We start from the raw sequence: 27,211 nt of genomic DNA, 5'->3' as shown, positions 1-27,211 counted from the left end.
ATGGGATAAAGTTGTCCTTTGCGGCTGTTGACTTCCTGGTATAAGTTATTGGAAGCTCGAAATTAGTAAGTAATAAGTAAAAGTAATAAGTCGTGGGGCACCTGGGTGGCTCAATCAGTTAAGTGCCGACTCTTGATTTCAGCTCAGGTCATAATCTCAGGGTTGTGGGATGGAGCCTTGGGTCTGAGCCTTGGGTCGGGCTCCATGCTCAGTGGGGAACTCCCTCTCCTTCTGTCCCTCCCCATGCTTGTGTGTGTACGCGCTCTCTCAAATAATTTTTTTTAAAGTAATAACTCATTAGATTTTAGATACACCCAGTAAGCATCTCAGTATACTCTTCTGGGAACCAACAAAGACATTAAAAATCTGTAAACACTTTTTAAATTTACATTATATACATATAGGTAGAAGTGTTGGTAGGTTTTTGTCTTGTTTTGCTTTGATTTTGGCAGTAGTCATTGTTATAATTCAGTTATCAATATGTGGTCTTGATAATCAGGCCTGGCAGTTGCTCTTTCTTTTGTAATGAATCACAATGACAAGAAAAGTTCTAGTGAAAAGGTGTGATGAGCCATTTTATCACTAACGCTCATCATCTAATGGAGAGGGCAACCTCTATTCATGGAATTTGAACTCTGTGGTGATTGGTATTACCAAACAAATTGACAGAAATAGCCTCTTTTTTAATGTTTAAGCAGTATTTGCTGTTTTCTGATTAGAAAAACAATGCAAGAGAAAGACCATAGAGCATATAGGCTGTGGGTGCACTGGCTTTGGAGTTGGAGAAGGCTTGGCTCCCATACATACTTGGTCAGCCATGACTATGTAACCAAAACTCTCTAAGCTTTGGTGTCCTTATCTATAAAATGGGAGATACTATGGTACCTACCTATAGAGGTAGGTATTATGTGAAGATAAAATAAAGCCAGTAAAATGCTTAGAACAGGGCCTACCTTAATAAAGGGAGTTAAAAAAAAAATCAAAATGACTAGTAAACCACAAGCCACTGTTAACATTTTGACATGTTGGCTTTCAGGCTTTTTTCTGCCATACACACACATACACCAGTATGTATACCTTTTTTTCAACCTTTTCCAAAATTGGGATATTTTATATACAGTCTGCTTAATTTTCCCATATATATATATTTTAAGATTTATTTATTTAGGGACACCTGGGCGACTCAGTCAGTTCTCAGCTCAGGTCATGATCCCAGGGTCCTGGGATCGAGTCCCACATCAGGCTCCTTGCTCAGCGAGGAGCCTGCTTCCTCCTCTGCCTACTGCTTCCCCTGCTTGCGCACTCTCTCTCTCTCTCTGACAAATAAATAAATAAAATCTTTTAAAAATACATTTATTTATTTATTTGAGAGAGAGAGAGTACATGTGACCGGAAGGGGCAGAGGGAGAGGGAGAGAATCTCCAGCAGACTACCCCGCCCCCTGATTGTGGAGCCTGTTGCAGGGCTCAATCCCATGACCCCATGATTACAACCTGAGCTGAAATCAAGAGCCAGGCACTTAACCCACTGAACCACCCAGGCGCTCCTCCCATATAGCTTTATATTGCCCTTGACATTAAAATTTACTGAAACAGATTTTCATGACCTCATAATACTGTAACATGATTCAACTAATTATTTAATCATTACCTTCTTGTGAGATGTGTTATTTCCAGTATTTTACCATTATTAATGCTGCTCCTCTATTTTTCTAAAGATTTTATTTATTTATTTGAGAGAGAGCACAGAGGGAGAGTGAGAGGGAGAAGCAGACTTCAAGCTGAGTGGAGAGACTGAGCAGTTTGAAGTTGAACTTTTTCATATGTTTATTGATTCCTGGCATTATTTCAGTGAAATACCTTTTTTTTTTAAGATTTTATTTTTTTATTTGTCAGAGAGAGAGAGAGAGCACAAGAAGGGTGAGTGGCAGGCAGAGGGAGAAGCAGGCTCCTCACTGAGCAAGGAGCCCAAAGTGGGACTCCATCCCAGGACTCTGGGATCATGACCTGAGCCAAAGTCAGACACTTAATGGACTAAGCCACCCAGGCATCCCAGTGAAATACATTTTTATGAGTAAATGTAACTTGTAAAAGTTTTTTAGGTAGGATCTCAAGCTTCTAGAATAGTGCCAGGTACATAGTAGTACTCAGTAAATATTTGTGGCATGATAAGTGGATGAATGGCAAGAATATTAACTCTTTGTTTATCATACTTGCTTCAGGTATGGTCAGGTCTTAATAAAATTGTTGCCTTGTATACATACAAAGATAGTGCTATCTTGGTTCTTAGTCTTTATAACCTAATTTTTTCCCATTCTTTTCTTCCCCCACAGTTCATCCATGAGCTCGGATTTCCCACATTACAACTTCAGGATGCCTAATATTGGATTCCAGAATCTGCCTCTCAACATATATATTGTGGTTTTTGGCACTGCTATATTTGTCTTCATCCTTAGTTTACTCTTCTGTTGCTATTTGATTAGGTAATCAGTTTTCATTCTATGTTACTTCAGAATACGTTAAACAATCAATTATAAATCAGCTTTCTGCCCTTATGTTAAAAAATTGTATGTGTGATAATTAGCAAATTTTCTTTTTAAAAAAAGTGTACTTATTTATTTAACCAATCTCTACACCCAGTGTGGGACTCAAACTCGTGACCTCAAGATCAAGAGCTGCACACCCCTCTGACTGAGCCAGCCCGGCACCCCAATAATTAGCAAATTTTCTAAAATTAAGGTTCCTTAACATTTTAACCTTCTGTGAGTTAGTTACTAATCAGTAAAACACCTTTATAAAGTCTTCAATCCTACCTACTGATGAAATGTTTTATTCTATAGAAGAAAATTGTCCTCATTTATTTTTCTGACATATTCGCACCTGGTCCAGGCACACTTATGTCATTGTCTATTCCCAAGATTTAATCTACATTCACAGATTTCAGGATATCTTTTCAAGGAGGGTGTTGCATCATTCTTAGCTAAAGTTATTAGGGATCAGAAAACAATGTCCAAGACAAGATCTGAGGCTTTAAACAGGTTCTGTGGTCTCTTAAGATTTTAAGCTCCTTTGGTCAGGTGTTTATCTACATAAAACACTCAATATTCACAGCACCTGGGTGGCTCAGTCGGTTGGGTGTCTGTCTTTGGCTCAGGTCATGATCCCAGGGTCCGGGATCGAGTCCCACATCAGGCTTCTTGCTCAGCAGGGAGCCTGCTTCTCCCTCTCTGCCTGCCATTCCTCCTCCTTATGCGCTCTCTCTCTCTCTGACAAATAAATAAAATCTTTAAAAAAAAAAACAACTAATGTGGTAATGACACCAGGTGCATTCAATTCCCAGGGCTGCTATAACAAACCAAGTGGCTTAAAAATAACAGAACTCTAATCTCACAGTTCTGGAGGTTAGAAGTTTGAAATCAAGGTGTCAGCAGGTCCATACTCCCTCTGAAGGCTCTAGGAGAGAATCCTTCCTTGCCTCTTCCTTAGTTCCTGGTAGTTACCAGAAATCTTTGATGTTCTTTGGCTTGTACCTGCATGATTTCAGTTTGTTTCTGTCTTCACCTGGTCTTCCTCCCTGTGTCTGTATGTTCTCTACTTCTATACCAGTCATAATTGAATTTAATGTGACCTCATTTTAACTAAATAATCGACAAAGACTCTATTTCCAAGTAGGGTTGCATTCTGAGGTTCCAGCAGACATGAATTTTTGACACTATTCATCCCAGTTTATACAGGAATAGGCAAATAGACCAATGGAATAGAACTCTGGAAACAGACCTGCATATTGGATCTGACTTACAACATATGCCACCGATTTGCAATAGGGAAAATAGGGTCTTTTAAATAAATGAATCAAATGAAAATCTGCATGTGGAGGAAAAGAATCTTGACCCCTTCCTCACATCATAAAGACAGACTAATTTCAGATGGATCATAAGTAATTTTGGATAGATACCTAAATGTGACAGGTAAACTAACAAATTGTTTTCACAATACACACAAGAGAATATCTTCCTGATCTGGGGGTAGGCAAAGATTTCTTTAACTGGGTGCAAAAAGAACTGATATTATTGGGAAGAGTTTATAAATTGGGACTTAATTTAAATTAAAATCTGTTCATCAAAAGATACCATCAAGGGGCGCCTGGGTGGCTCAGTCAGTTGGGCATCTGCCTTCAGCTCAAGTCATGATCCCAGGGTGCTGGAATCAAGCCCCACATCGGGCTTCCTGCTCGGCAGGGAGCCTACTTCTCCCTCTCCCTCTGCCTGCTGCTCCCCCTTGCTTGTGTGCTCTCTCTCCCTCTGTCAAGTAAATAAATAAAATCTTAAAAAAAAAAAAAAGATACCATCAAGAGAATGAAAATGCAAGCCACAAAGTAGGAGATAATTGCAGTACATAGACCCAAGAGAGGACTTGCATCTGAAACATATAAAGAACTCCTACAAATCAGTAAAAAAAAGGCAACTCATTTTTTAAAGACTCAAACAGGCATTTTATAAAGGAAGTTATCCAAATGGACAATAAGCTTTATAAAAGGGTTCTGAGTATCATTTGGGAAATGCAAATTAAAGCTGAAATGAGATACCACTGAATACCTACCAGACTGGCTAAACTTTTTTTAACTGATCCTACCAAGTGGTGGCAAAGATGTGAAACAGCTAGAGCTCTAGTGCATCACATCTAGGAAGAGAAACCAGTACAAGCGTTTTGACCAGCAATTCTACTTCTAGGCATATACTCAACAGAACTGAGTCTATATGTCCACTGAAAGATATGTAGAATTTATGTAGCAGCTTTATTTATAATAGCCCCAAACTGGAAGTAACCTAAATATGCATCAACCGTGTAATGGATAGTCTTATATTCATATAGTGAAACACCATATGTCAGTCAAAAAACTGCAACCTCATGGATGAATTTCACAAGTAATTGTTAGCTGAAAGAACCCAACACAAAAAGTACATATCAAATATCAAAACAAGCACAGTTAATCTATAATGATAGGAATCAGGATAGTGGGTACCTCTTAGTGGTAGATACTGACTGGGAGGGGTCATTTCAGGGGTCCTGGAAACATTCTATATCTTGATCTGGGCGATAGTTACACTGGTGTGTGTGTGTGTGTGTACGCACATATATATGTTTTTAACATTTAGCTGTATTTTTATTTATTTTAGATTTTTAAAATTTATTTCTTAGAGAAAGTGAGAGCCAGTGAGAGAGAGAGAGAGCCAGTGAGAGAGAGAGCATGAACAGGGGAATGGGGAGAGGGGCAGAAGGAGAGGGAGAAGCAGACTCCCCACTGAGCAGGGAGACCGATGTGGGGCTTGATCCCAGCACTCTGGGATCATGACCTGAACCAAAAGCAGACGCTTAACTGACTGAGCCACCCAGGTGCCACACATTTAGCTGTATTCTTAAGGTTTTTGTATATTAGTAGATGGATGTTACACTTAAATGTTTTAAATTAAGAAAAAATGTAATATGCTAAATATTATTAAAACAAGTGGACTGTCACCAATATAAATAGAACTGAGGTTTCTTCATTAAAATATTTGTTGTATTAAGATTTTGTTTTAATGAGATTTCACTTGAACTTAACATTTGGATAACATTTTGTGTTTCTTTGACTACTTTCTCATAACATGGTAACAGATATGCCATTTGGGTGTTTTTCAGAATAAAGATTTTGGATTTTAAACCATAAATGATATAACTAATATCAGTTGGTATAAATTAATATAAAAAATCTGTTTAAGATGTTTATCAAATTGTTATATTGGAGACCTCAATATTGCGTTGATCATTTCTGTCTTTTAGGCTAAGACATCAAGCACACAAAGAATTCTATGCCTACAAACAGGTAAGATATTTACTTCAGATTGGCTTTGATTTTTTTGTTGTTGTTGTTTTTACCAAAAAATGAGAACTTGGATTTCCACTCATATGTTAAACTGGGACTGGATTTACTTGTGTTCATTTTAGCATTTCGCTTCCAGTTTGCAGAACAAAATAGATCAACTTCACTTTAAGTATTTTTTTTCTTATTATTTGAAGTTCAGATACTATAATAATATAATAGGGAACTTTAGCCAACACTGCTAAAGGGAGATGCTATGCTTTATAATCCTTAAAGTTACTGTTAATCTAGTGGAGTGAAGAGATTCTATTAAATGAATTTTTTACCTCTTCCGTTAGAAGACACGCCAGTTCCTCAGAGGTGAACAGTTGCGTTATAGTGATCTCATCTCCTTCCTCACGTCACACCACCAGAAGTCTAAATACTTGGGTCATTGCTCTTAATCCCTACCCTTTGTACTGTCATTCCTTTACTGATTTGTTCTCTAAGGGAATAAACAGCTTTTCTTGATGGCCAAGTAAAAGTTGTTTTTTCTTCCATGTGTCATCCATTAACAATTTACCACTAACCAAACAGTGGGCCTAGGTGTTCCTTAATTTTCTTTTGGCCCAAAGTATGAAATTATTTTTATTGTCCCTAGTTTTGTTTTTTCCTTTCTGGTTTTGGGATTTTGTTTTTGTTTGGTTTGGTTTTTGTCTGTTTTTGTGAAGTTGTGAGGTAAGTTTTAGTTTATTTGGGTCTTTAACCTTGCTGACACTGATGCTGCAGGACCATGTCACCATTTTAGGATTACCTATTTCTTTGTCCATCTTTTGTTTATGTCTCTTTGAAATTTGAGCTCATTGTTGAGTTCCTTAGATGTCCACACTGATGTTCATAGGTAACCCCATGCTCTTCCCCATAGGTCTCATGTGAGGTTCATAGAGTTGAATGTTTTAGTTTTCTAAATTAATGAATCCCTTTGTCTCAGTATTATCATAAACCTGACAACCTATATTTGTATATAAGCTAACTAGAAAGTAAAATTGGCCTTGATGGTCATTTAACAAGTGAAATTGAGTGATAGAATTAATAGAGTAACAAGATAGACAGTAAAGTGGCCTTTAAAATATACTGAATTGGAAATTTAGTACATCCCTGCATAGCTGGATGGTAGCTTTTGAAGATTTTATTTATTTATTTATTTATTTATTTATTTATTTATTTGACAGAGAGAGACAGCAAGAGAGAGAACACAAGCAGGGGAGTGGGAGAGGGAGAGAAGCAGGCTTACCACTGAGCAGGGAGCCTGATGTGGGGCTCGATCCCAGGACCCTGGGATCATGACTTGAGCTGAAGGCAGACGCTTAACGACTAAGCCACCCAGATGCCCCTGGTTGGTAGCTTTTGGTTGTGATTTCTGAAAATGTGACTTACCCTGAAAACCATTTTTGGTTCAACAGTGTAAGATATTCAAAACTGGGGGGCGCCTGGGTGGCACAGCGGTTAAGCGTCTGCCTTCAGCTCAGGGCGTGATCCCGGCGTTATGGGATCGAGCCCCACATCAGGCTCCTCTGCTATGAGCCTGCTTCTTCCTCTCCCAATCTCCCTGCTCGTGTTCCCTCTCTTGCTGGCTGTCTCTATCTCTGTCAAATAAATAAATAAAATCTTTAAAAAAAAAAAAAAGATATTCAAAACTGGGAGATTTTCACCCAAATTTCACTTGCCTACTTTTTCACTTTAAGATGACATATAATTCTAATAAGGTTTTATTCTCCAAAATTTTATTTTTTTATTTTTACTTTATTTTTTTAAGGATTTTATTTTTTTAAGTAATCACTACACCCAGCGTGGGGCTTGAATTCACAACCCCCAAGATCAAGAGTCACATGCTCTACCAACTGAGTCAGCCAGACGCCCCTGGAAATTTTCTTTTTAAATAGTAATCTGCTGCCCTCTTATCACTTGTCATTTTTTTAACTGGTATCCAGTCACCACAAAATCAGGTTAGGGATAGCACCTGGGTGAATTTTAAGTTCATTTACATGACTTTGGGTAGAGCTAAAATTTTCTGACAATAATGATTTATAAAAATAAGCAAAACTTGCAAAATTAAGCTTGACCTTATTTTTTAATCTTTTATAAATTAATAGTTCCCATCAGCTAATACTGTAGTTTAGTGAATCATGAGAGTAAACCTCATTTATTTTCCTCCTAAGTTAGCACTTAGTCCAGATGAGCATGTATTTATGTCTTTTTCTGAAATTTAATCTATACTCAAAGGGATTTTAAAATTGCTTTTCAGGAGAATATCGCATCACTGCTCAAGTTAAAAAAATGTTGCTAAAAAAATATGCTAAAATGTTCTGTCTCAATATGAAAGAGATTTGCTCCAATATTGAATAGGAGGAGAAATGAGCTACATATATAAAAGAAAAATATGTTTGAGTATAATGAGAAATTTTTTAATTACAGATTTAAATGGATGTAACATTTTTTTTGTCTCACAGGTTATATTAAAAGAGAAAGTAAAAGAACTGAATTTACATGAGGTAAGTTGCTTATAAGTATTTTAATCTTCTCTTGCGCTATTAGCTAATAGTAGTAGTATGCTGTGGTATGCTTAACCATCTTTATTTCCAGAAGTTAAAAAAAGTTAGGCTTATTTTGATCTGCCTAATAGAATATTTGAGGGTGAGGTCACATAAAAATCAATTATGAGATGACTTTAAGACAGAAGATTAATTGTGAGAAGATTTTTTAATAGAGATGGTGGTGATGTAAGATTTCATAGCAGTAGGGATGCTGTGTGCTATCCCTGATGTGAGGGGACAGATATAAATTAGTTTCTCTACTCAAGATGAACTTGCACTGATTTCATTCTTGAAAATGTTCCTAGTAATCCCTTCTTATAAATGGCACAAAAGAGTGATTACTTCGTGGGGGTTTGGGGAGGTGAGGCAAGAAGATACAATAGAGAAGAATGTAAGGGGAGATAGGATTCCTCGCAGTTGTCTACTGATGAAGTTGCATGGTTGGTTCCCAGGTGTGTGTGATCTTGCTGTACACCTTCAGACACATTGCCTGTAAGAATTCTTATTCATTTTACTCCTTGTGTCATCTCGGACTACAGTTGTTCAGAATTTTTAATTTTAGGGCCCTTTTCTTCCTTCCTCTCCAAGTGTTTGAATTGGTTTGTAAAACAAGGACTTGGAAAGCTGCACATTATAATATCTGTCTTATATAATTTAATTGTGGGGCAGCTTCATTGCTAGTCTCTTCAAAGCGTTAATTTGTGAAACTATTTGAATAATAATAAAATAATGATTTAGGGGTGCCTGGATGGCTCAGTCGGTTAAGTGACTGCCTTCGGCTCAGATCATGATCTCAAGGTCCTGAGATCAAGCCCCGTTATTGGGCTTCCTGCTCAGCAGGGAGCCTGCTTCTCCACTCCCTCTGCTTGCCACTCCCCTGCTTGTGCTCTATCAAATAAATAAATAAAATCTTGAAAAAAAAGGAAAAGAATGATTTATATTATTGTCAAATGCTTTGAAAATGTCTACTGCTCCCTTGCTCTTTCTGCATATTTTTTTATCAAAGAGTTGCTATGTTACAGCATTTTAGACCTACCCTTGGATTAAACCCAAAGCATCAGTTACTGTTTGATTTTTATTTGTTTATTTATTTATTTACTGTTTGATTTTTAAATTTTCCCAAAATTAACATGAAGTAATAGAGGATGATCTCTTTTCTATTTGGGGTCTCTTTGAGGACCATAAATGTAAAGATTATATTCTGACACATGTTACCAATATTAAGCACCCAGGTTCCTCAGGAGCAGAAATCTTCCTCATAGGTCTGACCCACTAGTTTAGAATGGATCTTTATCTTGAATGAGTATGTTGTGTTGCATCATTATATATCAGAGTTAATATCCCATTTGCACCTACCCATTCCAGTTTTCCTGAGTCTGACCAGCTACTGATCCCCATTATTTGAAACTGGTAGCTAGGATAGCCTAACCTTGCTCCTCAGCTTTTTTCTAGAGGAAATCAGGTATTTTTTGTAATTCATTTGGTCCTTTCTAGTTGCATTTCTTGGTGATGAAACTATTTTGTCAGACTTTTGTGTGTATGTGTGCATTCCGGTAGCCTAATTATACAGTAGTAACATAGCTTGGTCCTGTGTAAGCATGTGGAATTTCAATATGGATACTGTTATTAGTAAATAATTACAATAGTGAAAAAGACAAGCAAAATGTCCATCAGTGGTGAGTGAATAAATACAACATGAAATACTGGAAGATTATCCACCAAGAGAGGGAGGGAAGGAAGGAAACCTGACACAGTACAATGAGGTACTATAATGTTGGCAAAATTAAGGACTGAGCTCTATCAGTGTATCAATTGGGGTAGATCTCTAGTGGGATCCAAAAACAAGTCACGAAGTGATATAGATGTTTATATGACATATGTAAACTAAACTAAACACCATGTTGTTCATGGATTTTTATGCGTACTACAAGGTGTTTCACTGGGTTTGAGGACACATAGTTGTTACATGGAGGAAGAGAAGAGAAAAATGATTAGGGGAAGTTATTCAAAGAGATGTTAGTTTTATATGTAATGGGTTCTTAAAGAAGGAAAATAAGTTAATATATTACTTTTAAAATAATTTTAGAGTTGGAGCACATAGGTGGCTCAGTTGCTTAGGTATCCAACTTGATTTCAGCTCAGGTCATAATATTAGGGTTGTGAGATCGAGCCCCGCGTCAGGCTCAGCACTGGGTGTGAAGCATCCTTGGGATTCTCTCTTTCCCTCTCCCTCTGTCCCTCCCCCCTCCCTCTCTAAAATAATAGTAGTAATAATTTTAGAATTATTGGATACATAAAACGTGTCAGGCACTATACTAAACTACAGAGACACAAAGAAGCATAAAATACTAATTTCTGCACTTAAGCAGTTAACAGTATGGTAGAGGGGACTATAAATGAGAAAGTCACACTGGAGTGTGCAGAAGGGTGCTGTGTGTTATCTGGGATATATGCTGAGAAGTTCTTGGGGGTTCTGGTATTGCATAATCACACAGCTGCTTCTTGGCTTTTGCTCCCCTAAGAGAGCCTTCCTGGGACCTTGCAGACTCAGATGCCCAGACACCACCCCCCCCACCCCAGCACTTTAGACAGTTGGCTCTATAGCTGTGACTATATCATTTTTGCTTAATTTTTTCTGCCAGTACAGGAGTCAGACAACACTTACACCAAGTGAAGCTAAGGACATACTATATACATAATCAAAACATGAGAATATATTGTCCTTCTATGAAGAAAAATGTCCTCTCAATACCCATAGTTTTCCCCATTTTTATTTCTCCATCTTTTCATAGAGGCACAGATATAGAGAAGGAGATCTCTAAGAGAAACAACAGAACAATCATGCAAGTGGGTTAATAAATGGCATCTAATGAAGTCTTGGTGTCAAAAGCAGAAGGGTGCCGTGGAAGCTGTGACACACTGGGCCATGCAGGTCCTGTTAAAGGAGTTGCCAGCACTCAGCTCTAGCTGATTGTTGCCATGGGGCAAAACAGGCCAGTTGTTGCCAGATCTGGGTTTCTTCAAGAGAAGCCCGAGAGTCTTGGCATTAGTTGATGATCTACTCCCTGTTTGCATTTAGTCTTTGATTTGTTCACCACAGTGTCCCCAGCTCTAGTTTTGTTGAGTGGTAGCTTTCTCCATTAAATTTTCTTTGTCAGAAATCAAATGGCCATATTTTGCGACTCTATTTCTGGATTCTCTATTCTGTTCCATTGATTTATACACTCATCCCTTCACCAATACCACAGTCTAAATGTAGCTTTACTAATAAAACTTACTGTAGCTTTGTAAGTCTTAAAATCAGGCAGTATGATCCTCCAACTTTATTCTTTTCCAAAACTGTTTTAGCTAGTCTAGTTCCTGCTCTTCCATATGATTTGTAGCATCAGCTAGTCTGTATCAACAAGAAAGAGGAAATCCTGCTGGGATTTTGATTAGTACTGCATTAAATCTATAAATCAGGGGGAAATTGGCATCTTTACCATGTTGAGTCTTCTAATCTATAAACACATTGTGTCTTTCCATTTATTATTTGTATAAGGCTCTGTTGTTAGCTGAATACACATTTAGGATTTTTAGGATTATATCTTCTTGGTGAATTGACCCTTTTATTGAAAATTTAATATCGTTCTTCATCTCTGACAGTTTTCTTTGTTTTGAAATCTTTGCCCGATAGTAGTGTAGCACCTGCAGCTGGGGCGCCGGCGGCTCAGTCGGTGCAGGAGCCGACTCTTGCTTTCAGCTCCGGCCGTGATCTCATGGGTGGTGAGATCAAGCCCCATGTCAGGCTCCCCTTTCAGTGGGAAGTCTGCTTGAAGATTCTCTCCCTCTGCTCCTCCCCCATTCATGCTCACAAGCTCTTTCTCTCTCTCTCTCAAACGAATAAAAAGAATTAACTACTTTAAAAAAAAAAATAAATAGCACCTCTAGCTTTCTTTTGATTAATTTTGCATGACATGTCTTTTTCCATCTTTTTATTTTCAGTCTACCTATAGAATTATATTTGAAGTGAGTTTTCTTATAGATAGCATAAGGTTGGGTTATGGTGGGTTCTTTTTCTTTAACCCACTCTGCCAGTCTTTGTTTTAATTGGTGTGTTTAGACCACTTACGTTCGAGGCAATTATTGATGTTTGGAATTAGATCTACCATTGTATTATTTGTCTTCTGCTTTTCCCTCTCTTTGTCATTCTCTTTCCCTATTCCTGCCTTCTTTGGGTTATTTGAACATTTTTAGTAATCCATTTTTATTTTTTTAAAGATTTTTTCATTTATTCATTTAAGAGAGCACAAGAGAGAGCATGAGTGGGAGTGGGGGGTGGGCAGAGGGAGAGGGAGAAGCAGGCTCCCCACTGAGCAATGAGCCCGATGTGGGACTTGATCCCAGGACCCTGGGATCATGACCTGAGCCAAAGGCAGACGCTCAACCGATGGAGCCACCCAGGCATCCCTCAATTACTTGTTTAGAGCATTATTCCCAATAGCCAAAAGGTAGAAACAATCCAAGTACCATCAACATATGAATGGGTAAACAAATATGGTATATCCATAATACTGTTTAGCCATAAAAATGAATAAACATGGATGAACTTTGAAGGCATCATGCTAAGTAAAAGAAGGCAGACAAAAAAGACCACATATTGTAAGACACCATTTCACAATTCCATTTCACTCTGGAAATGACCAGAATAGACAAATCCATCAGGACAGAAAGTTGATTAGTGGTTGCCAGGGACTGGGAAGAAGGGAGGATGGGGAGTGACTGCTTGTGGGTGTGGGCTTTGGGGTTAGGGAATGAAATGTCCTGGAATTAGATAGTGGTGATGGTTGCACAATTCTGTGAATATACTAAAAACTGCTGAATTGTATACTTTAAAGGGGTGAATATTATGTGAATTACATCTCCATTTTTAAAAAGGTATGGGAAGTTATACTGGAGAAGCAATCTTGTTGAAATGCTGGAAAGTAAAACTGATTTGCAAAATAAGATCTTTAAAGTTGTAAAATTAGTATAACCCTTCATGGAACTTCTGAGAAGTCAGATCTGAGGCTTTTTTGTGACTGTCCTTGGCTTCTGGTCACCTTTGGCACTTAACATGTCAGAATTTATCTTTTTTTTTTCAGGTGGCTATGGTTTTAGAATTTGATTAAGAACATAATAGCACATTATAACCATTAATCATAACTCCATTTTGAAAAGGCTACAAATCTAACCTTAGATCCTAGAAAAATAAGCAAATTAAAATGAGTGGCTTGGCCAACTTCTTGCCCTTTGGTAGGATCAGCACTCAATCTCCAGAAACAGGGCCAGCAGTCCTGACCCTCTTTCCTTCCCTGTGCTGGGAGGGAAGCTTGGTGTTTAAGGCCAGAGGGGCCTGTTCATATAGTCTGCGAGGTGGGAACATCATCCCCCTTTACAGATGGGAAGCTAAGGCCCAAAAAGACCACCCTTATGGCTGGGACTGCTAGTTTCTCATCTGTACCCACAGCTTGTTCTCAGCCTTCCTCCAGAAGTCAAAAATGGGCTTAAAAATAGTGCTCCCATCATGAAATTTAAATGTAAATAAAAACAACTAGCATTGGTAGACTGCCTTACTGCCTCCTCAGCCCTGCCCCTAGCCTGAACTGATGACGGTGGGGCAGGTAGTGTCCCCACTTTACAAACAAAGAAACAGAGCTAGAGAGGCATCATATGGCAGAGGTCCCACAGCTAGGGGGTGTCTGAGCCAAGGCTAACTGTCCTGCCTTCTCCCCTGCTGTCTCCACAGTAATGCTGAGCCTAAGACAGTTACCCCTTTTCCTCCTCCTGTGAAGATCCTATCTGCTGTATACACGAGCCCCTGAGAGCTCCCCAGAGAAGGGTGTAGGAAAACCAACATTCACAGCACTGGCCATGGGGCACCAAGAGCCACGTGTCCTGTCACATAACCTAAGAGGACTGGGTTACATATTACAGGTTAAGATACAGGCAACAGGGAAGTCATGTCGACAGGATGGACAAGAAATGGTGATGGCTGAACCAGGATCCCTGGAGACGGACAGGGAAGCAAGCAGGGGGGGAGTTCAACCTTTGGGCAGCAGACAAGTAGTGCAGCAGCCATCAGTGCAACGGACCTGGGTCCCCAGCCAGGCCCGGCTACTCACCAAGGTGCTTATGGCTCTGAGCCTCTGTTTTCTCATCTGTAAAGTGGGCATATGCAATGATACTTGATGTCCCTGGGCACTAGTATGTGGTCAGAAGCCAGCATCTGGCTGTGACGGAGAAGGCCTCTTTCCAGGCAGTGGAGCCTAGCCACCTGTCGGAGAGTGATGCTAGCCCCATCTGTATATTTTCGTAAGTTTAACTTCAGTGCCTGTTCAGTAACTCTGTATATGACAGAAACACTGGTAGGACAGTGCCAAAGCGAAGCGCCCCAGGAACTATAAAAAGCTTGTTACTGCAGGCTGTGCCATGGTTCGTAGTTTCTACGATATGAGAAAACCAAAGGAGAGCCCCCCCTTAGGGGCTGTGCTGCCGAGCAGGCGTTCCCTGGGAAATGAGCCCCTCACCCACCACAGGGAAATCGCGGTATACGCAGCCTGTCTACGGAGAGTAACCTCACTGAGCCTCTCCTGAAGCTCCGAAGTAAAGGAAGCGGCCTTCCGCCGTCCCTCCCTGTCTGCCCTCCTTCCTGAAGACGTGTGACAGGAAGAGCAGGAGACTCTTCTCCGGAAGACCTGGCCCATTCCAGTCTGTTTCTTTCACTTAAGGAGTCATGGGACCTTGTAAGTCCCTTCAAATGGCTGGCTTCAGGGGTCTGCACTTTACTTTGGGGCCTGCGACAGTGCTCAGCAGACACTTTGCCTCATCTGTGAATTTGTCTTTCAGCTCTGCGCGGTTTGTCTAGAAGACTTCAAGCCTCGAGATGAGTTGGGCATTTGTCCATGTAAGCATGCCTTCCACAGAAAGTGAGTATTATTGGTATGGAATTATTTAAAAGGACCTGAGTTTGAGGCATATCGGCCAACTTGTGGGCTTGGGGCAGTGCCAGACAAGCTTGACAGCTTTATGATTGGTCTGTAAAGCAGAAAGTGGAATGTACCCTACAGGGTGTGTGTGTCTGTGTCTATGTGTGTGAACGTGACATTGGGAGGGATCAGGTGGTGGAACGTGACCACCAGGCAGAGAGCCAGAGAGGCCCACACCTCCTTAGAGCCCGGGCTATAAACAGCTACTTAACTGGAACTTTCCAACAAGGGCTTCTATTCCTAAAAACTTACTTTAATCAAAACCATCATTATTTTAAATCAAAATAAATAAATAAAGTTTGAATGTAAATGGTAGAGTCCATCTCCCATGCAGACATATTAATATTCCCCCTTCTTTCACAATTTTGTTTTTTATTTCTATTAAAAACTTTTATTTCTACTTCCCACGACCGTCCTCAGTGTACTTCATTAACAAGTCACGGATAATTCGAGGATATAGCATGCTGACTGTGGTTTCTTAGTATCACCTTTTGGAAGACTAAAGGCTGTGGTCCGCCTGCTGGTGGAGCTGCTTGGGACCTGAGTGTTCACACCGGGCCCTGGCTACGAGGGACAGAGGTGTTCAACCCATGAGGCGTGTGGGCAGCAGGGGCCACGAGCATGGGACTGACCTCTTCCTGCTGTGTTGTCTCGCTTTGCAGGTGCCTTATTAAGTGGCTGGAGGTTCGGAAGGTGTGTCCACTGTGCAACATGCCAGTTCTGCAGCTGGCCCAGCTGCACAGTAAGCAGGACCGTGGACCCCCACAGGGACCCCTGCCCGGGGCAGAGAACATTGTATAGCTCCCCCAAGAATCAAACTGCTGCGGGATCCGACGCCCATGTGGAGCCAGGAGGAACACAAGCGGTCTCTGTGTCAGCTGCTCTACCTGGGGCACCAGCTGCCACTTCCTTTGCCTCATGAAGAACTCGGGCCAGCTCAGCTGGAAACCCAGACTTCTGGGTCTTGTGACAACCAAAGCACGCTGACACTACCCCATGCCAAGAGGAGTGGATGATGGATGAGCCTTCCGGTTATGTTCAAGAAATTTCATGAGGGTCTCTTGCTGACGCCATTACTCTGTCTCCCAGATACTTATCTCCATGTCAAGGTGAATCTTTATCAAGCAGAAGGGAAGATACACGAACTGTTAGAGAAGGGAACTGAGGGCAGGTCTTTAAAGCCACTCCCCCACACCCCGTGGACAGACAAGCTTCTATGCAGACCGTGCATGCCTTTGCAGCAGCAGACCCTCCCGGCAGCCCCTGAGCCAAGTAAAACCAGCGGTTACCTCAGCCGAAGCACGACTGGTTGCCAGTGATTGGTGAGGCAGTGCCAACAAGGCTTTTCACATTATGTTCCTTTGATAAAGTCATCTTGGAACCCAAGGGCTTTGGTTACCACAGAGCAGCGGTGCCCCTCGCCACCCCTTCTCCCTCAAGTTCACGACACTTGCTATCAAATCATCTAAAAACATTAGATGTGCTTGGAAAGGCCTGGTCAGAAGCCATTTCCTCTCATTTACCCCCTGACTTCCCAGTGAGGCCCGGCCAAGCTGCCCATCAGGAGCCCCAGCTGGGGGTGGGCCTCTGAGCCCATGCTGTCCCTGTGTGACCCAGGGGGCCTCAGGGTGCTGCCCACGCAGTGTGGTTCCAGCACAGCTGCTAGTCTCAGCCCACTTCCTTGGTAAGGAGCTGCTGTGAGCCCCCTCAGACGGCTCCCAAGGGGAGCTCCTTCCTGAGAATGGCCAGTCCTCCCGGCCCTGCTGAGATGAGAGGATGCTGACCCCTTTGCCTCCCCCCTCCTTTCCTCTGTTCTCTTCCCTCTTACCCTGTTTCTACTTAAGAGAAAATGCCTGTCATTGACATTTTAACAATTTAAAGCATCCCAAATAAGATCCTTATGTAATTCTGAAGCCGGGGATCCACTTGAGATTGTAAATAGTGTCAGGAAGCTCCCACAGGCTGTTCACCCGCCTGCGTGTGCCGCGCTATTCAGACTTGAGATGAGTAATTCAGAGTGTCTTTATAGGAGAGAAATGCATGCTGCTCTTTAGCTTTCTGCCCAGCTTTTCTAGAAATGACTCCATCTATTCAGATTCATGAATACTGTACAAATTAGCTATCTGAAGTGGCTTTGGGTCAGATAGAAAGTTCTTTTCCACAGCCCTCCTTTCCACCTCCTTCTGTCATAGGGTGGACTTCTCGTCAACAGCTTTGCCTCTGCTCCATTCCGCAGGTGTGAATGGGACAGTTTCTCATTGGAAATGTGGTCTGCATGGTATGGAGAGCGGATGGAGGAAGCTTTGCTACTCTGTTCACGGCATGTCTCCAGGGATTTTTTCTGGTATCCAGCCTCTACCGTCTTAGAATGGGAGAGGGAACCTGTCCTTGGCTCAGGTGGCTGGGCCCAGAGGAGGAGGAAAATTCCCACTAGCCTAGGAAAGTGCTGGGCAGAATCCAGCTTGGAAAATTACAAATCCAGTTGGTCAGAATTGGCTGTTTCCTCTGTGTGACCTATTCATGGCACGCCAACTGGCTGCTGCTGAAACAGGGCAAGGAAGTGTGGGATATTTTTATATGAAAGCCTTAGCCTGTTGGGCATCCTTGAAAAGAACTTTTCGTGCGTTCCTCCTTTCATCGTTTCTGCGTTCTGTGTTGGTAGCACAATGGAGTTGAATACTGCAAGCACCCAGTTTACAGTGAAAGGTTTCCAGTGACCAATGTCAGAAGTAAGCCTGCTTCTGGACTAGCCTCATTAGTGGCCAGCACCCACCATTTCCCATGGAATGGCTTTGGGGCAGATCTCACCTTGTCATTACGGGGTTCAAACAGGAAAGAAAACTTTTCCCCAGAGAGGAAGATTTCTCGTGCTCTAAACTGCAAATGATTTCAGTTCACAGCTTCAGCAGGATTATAACTGGTCAGTTGCAGCCTTTTTCTGTCCCCGTGCGTCAGTATGAGGAGACCGCCCACAAGTCCGTGTGTGTGTGTGTGTGTGTGTGTGTGTGTGTGTGTGTGTGTGTGTAGGGAGGTGGAGGAGTCCATTTCCTGTATCGCAGGAAGCGCAAGCTGACTTGGTTGGTGCGTCATTCCGGCCATTAGAGGATAGCTCAGGAATGCCGCGCTCTCCACCGGGCACCAGCCCCCATGAGGTACCACCTCCGTGACCTCGGCACCTTGTGAATGCAGAGGGCTTTTTCAATGCAGTTCTTCCACCAGGATGGGGCTGGGCGTGGAGTGGCTAATGTTCCCTCTGCTCGCTCTCCTCTCCTTTCTTGGCTCTGTTGTCTCACTGCAGCATGGCCAGCACCACACACAGCAATGGCCACGACTCTTAGCAACACAGCCTGAATGCACTTGCTCCCCACATCTGGGTCCCCCTGCAGGGCTCTCTGCTGCACTGCCGAAACCGCAAGGCCAGCCCTTCACTTACATCTTCCTTTAATTCTGATTAAAACACAGTCTTCTGTGGACAAGGTTAAATCTCCATCTCAACATTTTTTTAAAGAATGAGTTAAGGATCCCCTAATATTCTTGGCACAGGCTTACACCTTAGAGTGAGGCTACCCTAGCCACATCTGTCTTTCGTTGGTGAGTTGTTGGTGACCTTTTGTTAATCTGTAGACACGTGGGGTCTTTGGTCTGTCTGCTCTTGGGCCACTGGCTGGTGACATGGGGTTTTTTTACTTTCTCTTAATGTGTCTTAAGCAGCTCAAAGATTGGCTGTTACTTGTATGCTGTGGGTTAAAAGAAAATAACCCCAACTGAACTCCATGGGCGGCTGCATCATTGTCTAGTTATTGCTAGGGGAGCAGCTGAATCCAGCTGGCTTTAGCAACAGGGAACAAAACTAGCCTGACTTGTTTCCTAAAGAGTAGGCATAAGGTATTGTCCTCTGTCACTTCTTTGCCACAGTGTGATTTGGTTGGGCCTGACCCTAGCAGATAAGGTCCTCGTAGTCTGCACCCACCAAGGCAGGGAGCAGGACAAGATAGAAATGGCCAGATGGGAGCAGATGGCCCACGGGAGGTCTGGGGTGAGGAATACAGGGAACATACCATCATTGCCAGATAGCTTGTTCTTGATAATCGTCTTAACAAATGAAGATCCTTTTCCCCAGTGCCACGTCCCTTGGGCCCATCAGAATGATTTGCCCCTTTCCACAGCCCCACTTCAAAGCCTGTCACCTCCATGACCTGGTCCTGCTCTGCTAAGCTATTCTGAACAACTCTAATTATCTGAAAGGCTGAGAATTACAAAATGAACAAGGGAGCCATCCCTAGAGCTCTGGACAGAAAAAGTGCTCAGAGTGATTTGAAATCACCCCTTGCCATTCACCAGCCACGTGTCTTTACGCAAGTTAGCCTTCAAGGCTGGTTTCCTTATCCACCACCTAGGAATCTTTGCTGGTTCTTGTGAGGACCAGCCACATCCAAAGCCCGGCGGGCAGTAGGCCTGGGGCTGTGGAAGCTCCTGATTACAGGCAGCTTCCTGACGCAGGTCACGTAGGGCTCCTCTGTAGTTCAGATAGCAACAGAACCTCAGCAGGAACTTCCTGAGGGACAGGAGCTCCCCCTGGGGTCGGGTCTGCCCGGGTCCCTTCCTTTGCCTCTCCTGATCTCCCCCAGTCACCTCCGTGTACCTTTCCCACAGTGCTCCCCGAGTGCCATAGCGTAAGCTTCTGAGTAGGTAACCCCCTCACATAGTTCACGAATCATTGTCTTCCTTGCATCGTTGACCTGGCAAGCCCAACTTTATTACCCCTTGAATGCCCACTTTTAGTTTGTTCCATGTAGATCCTTCCAGTGGCCATTTACACATGCAGGTGAATACACACATGTGTATGTATACACGTGTGCTTGTGTGTGTACATAATTTTTCTTTTTTTTTTTTTTCACTTTGTGATACCAGACAAGTATATCCAAGGAGCATTCCTATTCATGGGGCAAGAGCCATCCCAGAAGGCAGAGTATCTGTAAAAGGTGAGCCCGTAATTGGGGGATGTCTTTGCAATCACATTCCTTTTTGAATAAGGCATTATTTTTTATTAATTGCAGCACACTGAAATTCTAGTTTTCCATACAAAACAGAAACAGCAATCCCTCGGTGGCCCTTACCACACAGATGCTCAGATAATGTGTGAGCACAACCAATTTCCAGACTCTTTCTGGTCTGTGACAGGACACTCGAGAACAGGTCCTGCTCTGTTACTGACGGCAGCAGTGCAGGCCCCCGGTCCAGGTCCAACAGCCTTTGCAGGGCCTGGATGAGCTACCCACACCCCCACCAAACCCCATCTGATGGGGTGATGTCTGGCTACAACCGTCATGATTTCTTAGGCCAGCTCCTGTGTTTCTGAGGCAGGGGTTTGAGAAGCAGCAACAACTGAAGCCTGAGGCAGCCTTCTGGTTTTGGGGGCGGGGGGNGGGGGGGGGGGGGGGGGGCGATGTCTCAGATGATGCTAAGCAGGTAGGTAGGCAATCTCCTCCAAATGAACCACAGATACACACACTTCAGTGTCCATGTTCAAGGTCATGCGCTCTGCTCCCTTTCCCACCCCACTCTTTAGGCACACATTAAAAAGAAAATGCTTCCCATAAAATTTTCTCCTTTCGACCACAGAAATTACTCCACTAGTCTTCTTTAAACAAAGAAAAAATCTTAAGTCCATTTCTGCCCCTGCAGGAGATAAAGCTGCTTCCTCTGGGCAGCTCTGCGGGGAGGGGCATGGACTCCTGCCTCTTGGTCCTCGCCAACCTCCCTGGCATCCTGCCTTCCCTTGGATTTAAAGTGCAACTTGGGCCCCTAACCTGAAACTTGACAGGAACTGTATGTAAAACGCCACCTTTCTGTTACTTGAGTATCTCGTCCTGGGTTAGAATGTCTCCCGCATTAGCTATTATGAATTTTAAGTAAAAGAGATGAACGTGCCTCACTCTGCACTTGAAAACTGAAGTGGTTCTTTAGTAGAGATGAACAAAAGATCCCATGTGCCACGGAATGTGCTTCCATTTGAGTGAGACTATCAGGAGAAAAGTAGGGGGACTTGTTCAGTGTGTTCCCCTTTAGAGCCCAACTTGTTGCAAGATGCAAACAGTTTCATCCCACTTTTAGACCAAGCATCATACCCATCGCTTACCAATCCAACACTCACTTTTGTGGCTTTCGTCAGGGAGAACACCTACCCTGCTCCAGGGACATGGACCTCGAAGGTGGTCCCCACCAGTGCCAAGGGACCTGTCGTAGCTTGATGGAGCTCCTCTCTGTTCCCTGTGCCAGCATGAGCCTGGTGGACCTGCGTCTAGGGCCAGCTGCACACTGTCCTTCCACACACCCCTTCCCTCGCAGGCCCTGCCAGAGCAGGCGCGGCCAGGGTTAGGGAAGTCCCTCCTGGCGAGGGCCTGGTCTTCCAAGAGCGTTCCTGATACTGTCGTCTTTGTGTTTCTTGACATCATTGCCCAGAAGGGGGTAGTTTAAGTCCTGTAGTTTATTTAGCCCACTGGGTTTTATTCACCAGATCTCGGAAAAACTCCCTCAAAAAAAAAAGGTTTATGAAATGCTGAGCCTCAGGTTTCATAGACGTGTTTGTACACTAAGAATTCTGCAGCAGAATATTTTTAAACATTCGCAGTTTTTTGTAAGCTATATTTTTGTATATTTAATTGCTATTTTAAAATTTTAATGCATTTTTGGCTAATTACTCCTGTTTTAAAAACAAAACATGCATGTAATTGACTTAAATGTAAATAAAAAGCAGGTTTTGAAAATACTTTGTGTTGAGTATGTACCCTGCAACTCAGAGGGGCCTGAGGTCACCTACACCCCACTTCAGCCTGCGTAGTGAGAGTTGGAAAGTCAAGGTGAGTGGCTGTGATCAAAGTGAGCTGGTCACCAGCAACATGGGACTGTGATGAAGGCGAGCTCTCGGCCTGCACCCTCCCACGGGGTGGGGTGTGGGGTCAAGGATGCGGACTGGAGCACCGGGTCACAGTGAGAGAGAAAGAGGCCCAGGCCCCACCTGCCACTCTGGCCTCGCCACTGCAGATACGGCTGGACACACCAGTGGGCTCGTCGACGTGGACACCAGCACTCGGGGGTTGAGGTGGTGGAGCTGGCTCACGCCCCACCCCTCTAGCTGCATCGCAGGCTCGGAAATACCAACTATTACGTTAGGAGAAAAAAACATCTCTTGCTCCAAAGTCGTCCGGTGGTGACTGCCATTTCTCCTCACTGGGACCCCCGCAGGTCAGCTTTGGCCCCACAGTTTGGGGGGGGAAAGGGCTTCCCTCAAGGCCATTCATGACGCTGCCACAAATCTGGACCACTTCTTGAACCTCCTCTGAACGCAGGTGCCCGGAGAGCTGCTCCTCCTCAGCGGCCTGGGCAGCGGCCCCCACCAGCCCCGTACAGGACCACTGTCTTACTGCAGGCTTTTCCTTCTCTGCCCATCTTGTAACTGCTCTTCTCCCTCTGCCTTCCTATCCACCAAACTCCCACCTAGATACACATCATTCTCAGGTCTGAGGTCTCCAGTTAAACACATCCAGCTGCCCTCTGGTGTCAAAACCACACAGTCCAAAGCCAAGCCTCCCCAACAAGCCTGGGTACCCCCCGGAGACTCCCTCCCCCCTTGCCAGTCACCACATCCCAGCACTCAGCCTGAGCCTTCATCTCCAATCTTGGTTTGCCCCCACCAACACACACACTGTCTCCGGCAGTGGGGGGCAGCCTCGGTTTCCTCATGACGGGCAGCCAGGGAGGGACGCCGCCGAGACGGCAGGGGTGCCTGGAGATGGGAGTTTATTTACATGCGCCTCACACGCCAGAGGCAGTGCAGTGGCAATAAACTGGGGTCAGGCTCAGGGAAGAGAATGTGTAGCGATGGCCTTAGGGACACTCGGGGGTGAGAGGGGAAGGCAGTCACTGCCTTGGGGCTACAGATCAGATGCGAGGGCTGGGAGGGGCACCACCTTAGAAACCAGCGTCCAGGGCTGATGGCTGCTTAGAGAGGTGGGACCGTCCCCGCGTCCTGATCAGCGGCAGCTGGCCACGCACAAGCGGCCTGGGAGGCAGCAGGAAAAGCAAGAGGGGCCTGCTGTGGCAGAAGTGAAGAGGCCAGAAACTTCCGCTAGCCTTAGAAACAACGCACTGGTGACAGATCAGGCACCCTCCCAGCTAGTGACAGTGTGAGCTGAGCACAAAGCGCAGAGAAGTCACGGAGACAGCTGCTCGAGGACAGGAAGTGCTGCGTCCATAGAAGCGGGAGGTCAGCACGACGCAGGAGAGGGGGCTCTGGCCCGCTCTAGCTGTGCAACCTCAGGCAGGCTTATTTCTGCTGAACTACAGGGTGAACAGAGCTGCAGTGAGGCCAGCCGCGTAAAGCACTGGTCACAGCCTCGTGAGCACCGTCTAGGCAGGGGGAGAGCAGGGCACCCCTGGCACAGGGGCCCGGGTCTCCTCGGAAGCAGGCTCCCTCCCTCCCTCCACTACCTTCTTTGGAGGGGAGCAAGCGGAGTGGGCCTGGGGCACAAGGGCTCCAGACGCACAACTGTGTATCAGCGAGTGGGTAGTGGCCCTGTCTCTGGAGGCCGTGGGGGCCGTGGGGCCACCAAGCACACGGCTGAGGGCTGAGATCAGAGGTGGCTCGGGCCGAGCGCCCCAAGCGCCACGAGCGGTGGCAGCAGCAGAAAAGCCAATCGCCACCCAGGGGCTACAGGTCTCATCTCCGCAGTGTCCCCCAGCTCCGCTGCCTGCGCCAGGCTGGCAGCACCCAAAACCCACAAGCGCCCAGCTGCCTGAAGGGGTGGCCCCTGAGAAAGTGCCGCCACGTGCCTCTGCTGCCCCCACGCGGCCAACACAAGAGGTGCCGAGGGATTCGACCCTCCTCCCTTGGCGACCCAAGGGGCCCTGGGCCCTTCCGACCCTTGGAACCTTCCCGCCAGGTGCCCCTGCCCAGGCGCCAAGGAGGCTGCAGAGCCTTGGAGTTTCCTTCTGGTTCAAAGGCTGCTTTATACAGACACTTCATTGCCTTCAACAGCGATGCGGGCACAAAAATACACAAAATAAAACGTTGCTCTATTCGAAGGGGGTTTTTTAAGTTATTCTGCACAGCAGAAAGAAAACCTTCTAAGTCAATCTACCAAGACTCCATCTTCAAACCTGACTCTAATCACGCTACCTTTGGAGCCTGCACGTGCAGCCCTCACACAGTCCTACCAGCCAGTCTGCCTGGCAATTTCTGGCAAGTAAAGACCCCAAGTGGGAGGGGAAGGCGGAAGTACCCCACCCTGCTCCCCATGAGTTAATCAGTGGACTTCAATTCCTCACTTTCTACCAGCCCAAAAAACCAAACTTTCCAATTCCATGAAAAGATGTCAATTCAAGAGGCCCCTTTTGTCTGGTTTTAGTCTTCCAGGTGGCATTTTTTTCTGCTAGCTTAATTCACTTCAACAAAATTACCTCCCGCTCCCCTCTGCCCCCCAGGATATTCTGCCCAGGGTAGACTAAGCCCCATCTTCCCAAACAGACCTTCCCAGGATTTGCAGTGTAGAGTAACCTGGAACTGCCCTTCCAAAAGTTGCTTAATTGCCAAGTTACAAATACAGAATTACTCTGCCCAATCAAGTTTGCAGATCCTTGAAATAAAACATGTTTTTCAGTATGTTCACACAAAAGGCTAAACGCACACCAAAGTTAATGCACAGATGATCTCCAAGGCCATACTGACAACACTGGTATTAGATTACAACATACAGTGCTTGCCTTACATCTAGCAAGTTCAACAGGACAGAAAACCAGTCAGCTGAACACAGAACAGCTCTCCCCTGAAGTGGCTCCAGCAAGTGACACTGAATTTCAAAAATACATGGCAGGTGTTAACAAAGCTATACTGAGAGCAACTGCAACACAGCAGACCCTCACCGCCATGGACATGGTCCACTTTTCCTTACTGGTTACTAGTTTACGCTGAATTTTTAAGGATTTCTCTTGAGGACTTAGAAAAATACACTTGTCCTTTCTTGCTTTGATTCGGGCAGTACACAATCAAAAAATTGAATAAGTCTCTTAAAAAACAAAAGTTCACAGATCCCATTGTGGAATGTTCCAGGAACCCCTCCCCAGGTAACGATCAGGGGATCTTCAACAGCTCAAGGAGTGCTCCAACGGCTCCAAAATAACCCTGAAAAAAAAGTACACCAAAAATGAGAGCAATTTTCCTTAGACTTATTTAAATTACCATAAATATGATTATTAGTATTAAAGCCAACAGTGCCCTTAATTCCTGACACCCAATCCTTGAGCACCCATTTTGCTGAACCCAAGACCAGCGAGGGGGCAGAGAAGCTCTGAGGAGCTCCCAGGCTGGGGAGGAGGGTCGGATGTACGAGACAGCCCAGCAGGTCAGCATGTGAGACCAAAGCCCGAGCTGAGGGCTACAGGAGCTGGGGCCCACGGCGGCACAGTGACGTCTCTAAGAGACCACAGCGGGGCTGTCTCCGGCAGGAGGGGGAAGCAGCAGAGGCCCAGAGCCTCTCCAGACAACTAAGGAATGAAGGGAGGATGGGACGTAAGTGCAACGGAGCAGGAAGAGCTCGGACTGGGGGCTGGTCACACAGGGTGAGGGCCTAACTGGGTTGGCGATGGAAGGGAGGAGGAGAAGAGTGTAGGATGGACTCAGACCTGCCTGAAGAAGGGGAAGAGGTCAGCAGGGAGGTTTAGGTCCTTCCCTCGCATCCGGTGACAGAGCCCCTGAGGACAGGGACACAGGAGAAGAGATGTGGTGAGCAAGGAGGGCTTCCATTCGGCCCGTGTGAGGCTGAGGGGCCCCCAGCAGCCAAGCAGCCACACCCAGGACGTAACTGGCTGCCTGGATGTGGAACAAGGCAGCGGTCAGGGCGGCACTGGCGGAGGCGGGTGGCAGAGGAGTGGACAAGAGGGTCCTAATGCAACGGGAAGAGGGGAGCACGATGGAAAAGCACCACCTGAAGAACAGAAGAGCCCGCAGGCAGGGCAGAGGCATGAGGAAGACAAGCAGCAGCTGAAGGAGGACAATGCTGGGCCAACTCCAGAGGGAAGTAGTCAAAGTCAAATACAACCAAGAACCAAGACAGTAAAACCCAAAACAGAAAGAAAAAGGGCTGCATGTAACAGAAAATGAGACAAAACCGCGTTGGTAGAAAGAGCACGCCAGCGGGCATCAGAGCAGAGGGCAATCCTCCAGCGGTAGAGACCCCATCACGGTCTCCCAAGGGTAATCCGTCAAGCACTTTCAAAAAGACAGAAATGACTGAAAAAGGAAAGTGGGAAGATCCTGAAAGGAAAGTGGGAAGATCCTGAAAGCCCCCGACTGAGAAGAATGTGCTAGCAGTGCCTATCTTAAGTCACAAAGGTCCAGTCGGGTGCCCAAGGAAAACTACTCCAAGGAAAGTGGCCACACCCGAGAGGAGCTGAAGCCTCTCCTTTCACTCGGTTTCCTGGCCTTAAAAACAGGCAGCCGCACGATGTGGGCGATGAGAGGTCGCCAGCAACTACAGGGGCCACCCGGCTGAACAGGAGGAGGGGACGCTGAGGGACCCTGCCACAAGGCGCCAGAGGACGGACTCCCAGGGGTTCAGCTTCTGTGGCGTTCTGAACACCAAAAGAAGAGATGAAGTTAACCATTACAATGAGCTCCCCTGAAGATCCAGAACCCACCAGCAAGTAGAAGACGCCAACTCTCACAAGCTACCAGAGGCTACGACGAGAACAGTAAACAAAGCTGACAGGAACACA

At 44.8% G+C, this 27,211-nt stretch overlaps 1 protein-coding gene across 6 annotated transcripts in view; it reads left to right on the top strand.

Moving 5' to 3' along the window:
- RNF24 (ring finger protein 24) overlaps positions 1–20,347 on the top strand; it is a 79,735-nt gene extending 59,388 nt beyond the window's left edge. For all 6 annotated transcript variants that reach the window (XM_034639763.1, XM_034639762.1, XM_034639766.1 and 3 more), the window contains 5 exons: positions 2,333–2,482; positions 5,820–5,862; positions 8,349–8,390; positions 15,300–15,379; positions 16,102–20,347. In XM_034639763.1, the coding sequence (XP_034495654.1) occupies positions 2,333–2,482; positions 5,820–5,862; positions 8,349–8,390; positions 15,300–15,379; positions 16,102–16,240 (454 nt within the window). In that variant the 3' untranslated portion in view covers positions 16,241–20,347. The remainder of the gene's footprint in view (positions 1–2,332; positions 2,483–5,819; positions 5,863–8,348; positions 8,391–15,299; positions 15,380–16,101) is intronic.
- The last annotated feature ends 6,864 nt before the right edge of the window (positions 20,348–27,211 follow it).

Source organism: Ailuropoda melanoleuca, chromosome 13 (genome assembly GCF_002007445.2).
Source record: "Ailuropoda melanoleuca isolate Jingjing chromosome 13, ASM200744v2, whole genome shotgun sequence".
Taxonomy (NCBI): domain Eukaryota; kingdom Metazoa; phylum Chordata; class Mammalia; order Carnivora; family Ursidae; genus Ailuropoda; species Ailuropoda melanoleuca.
This window is presented reverse-complemented; position numbering and strand designations above follow the sequence as displayed.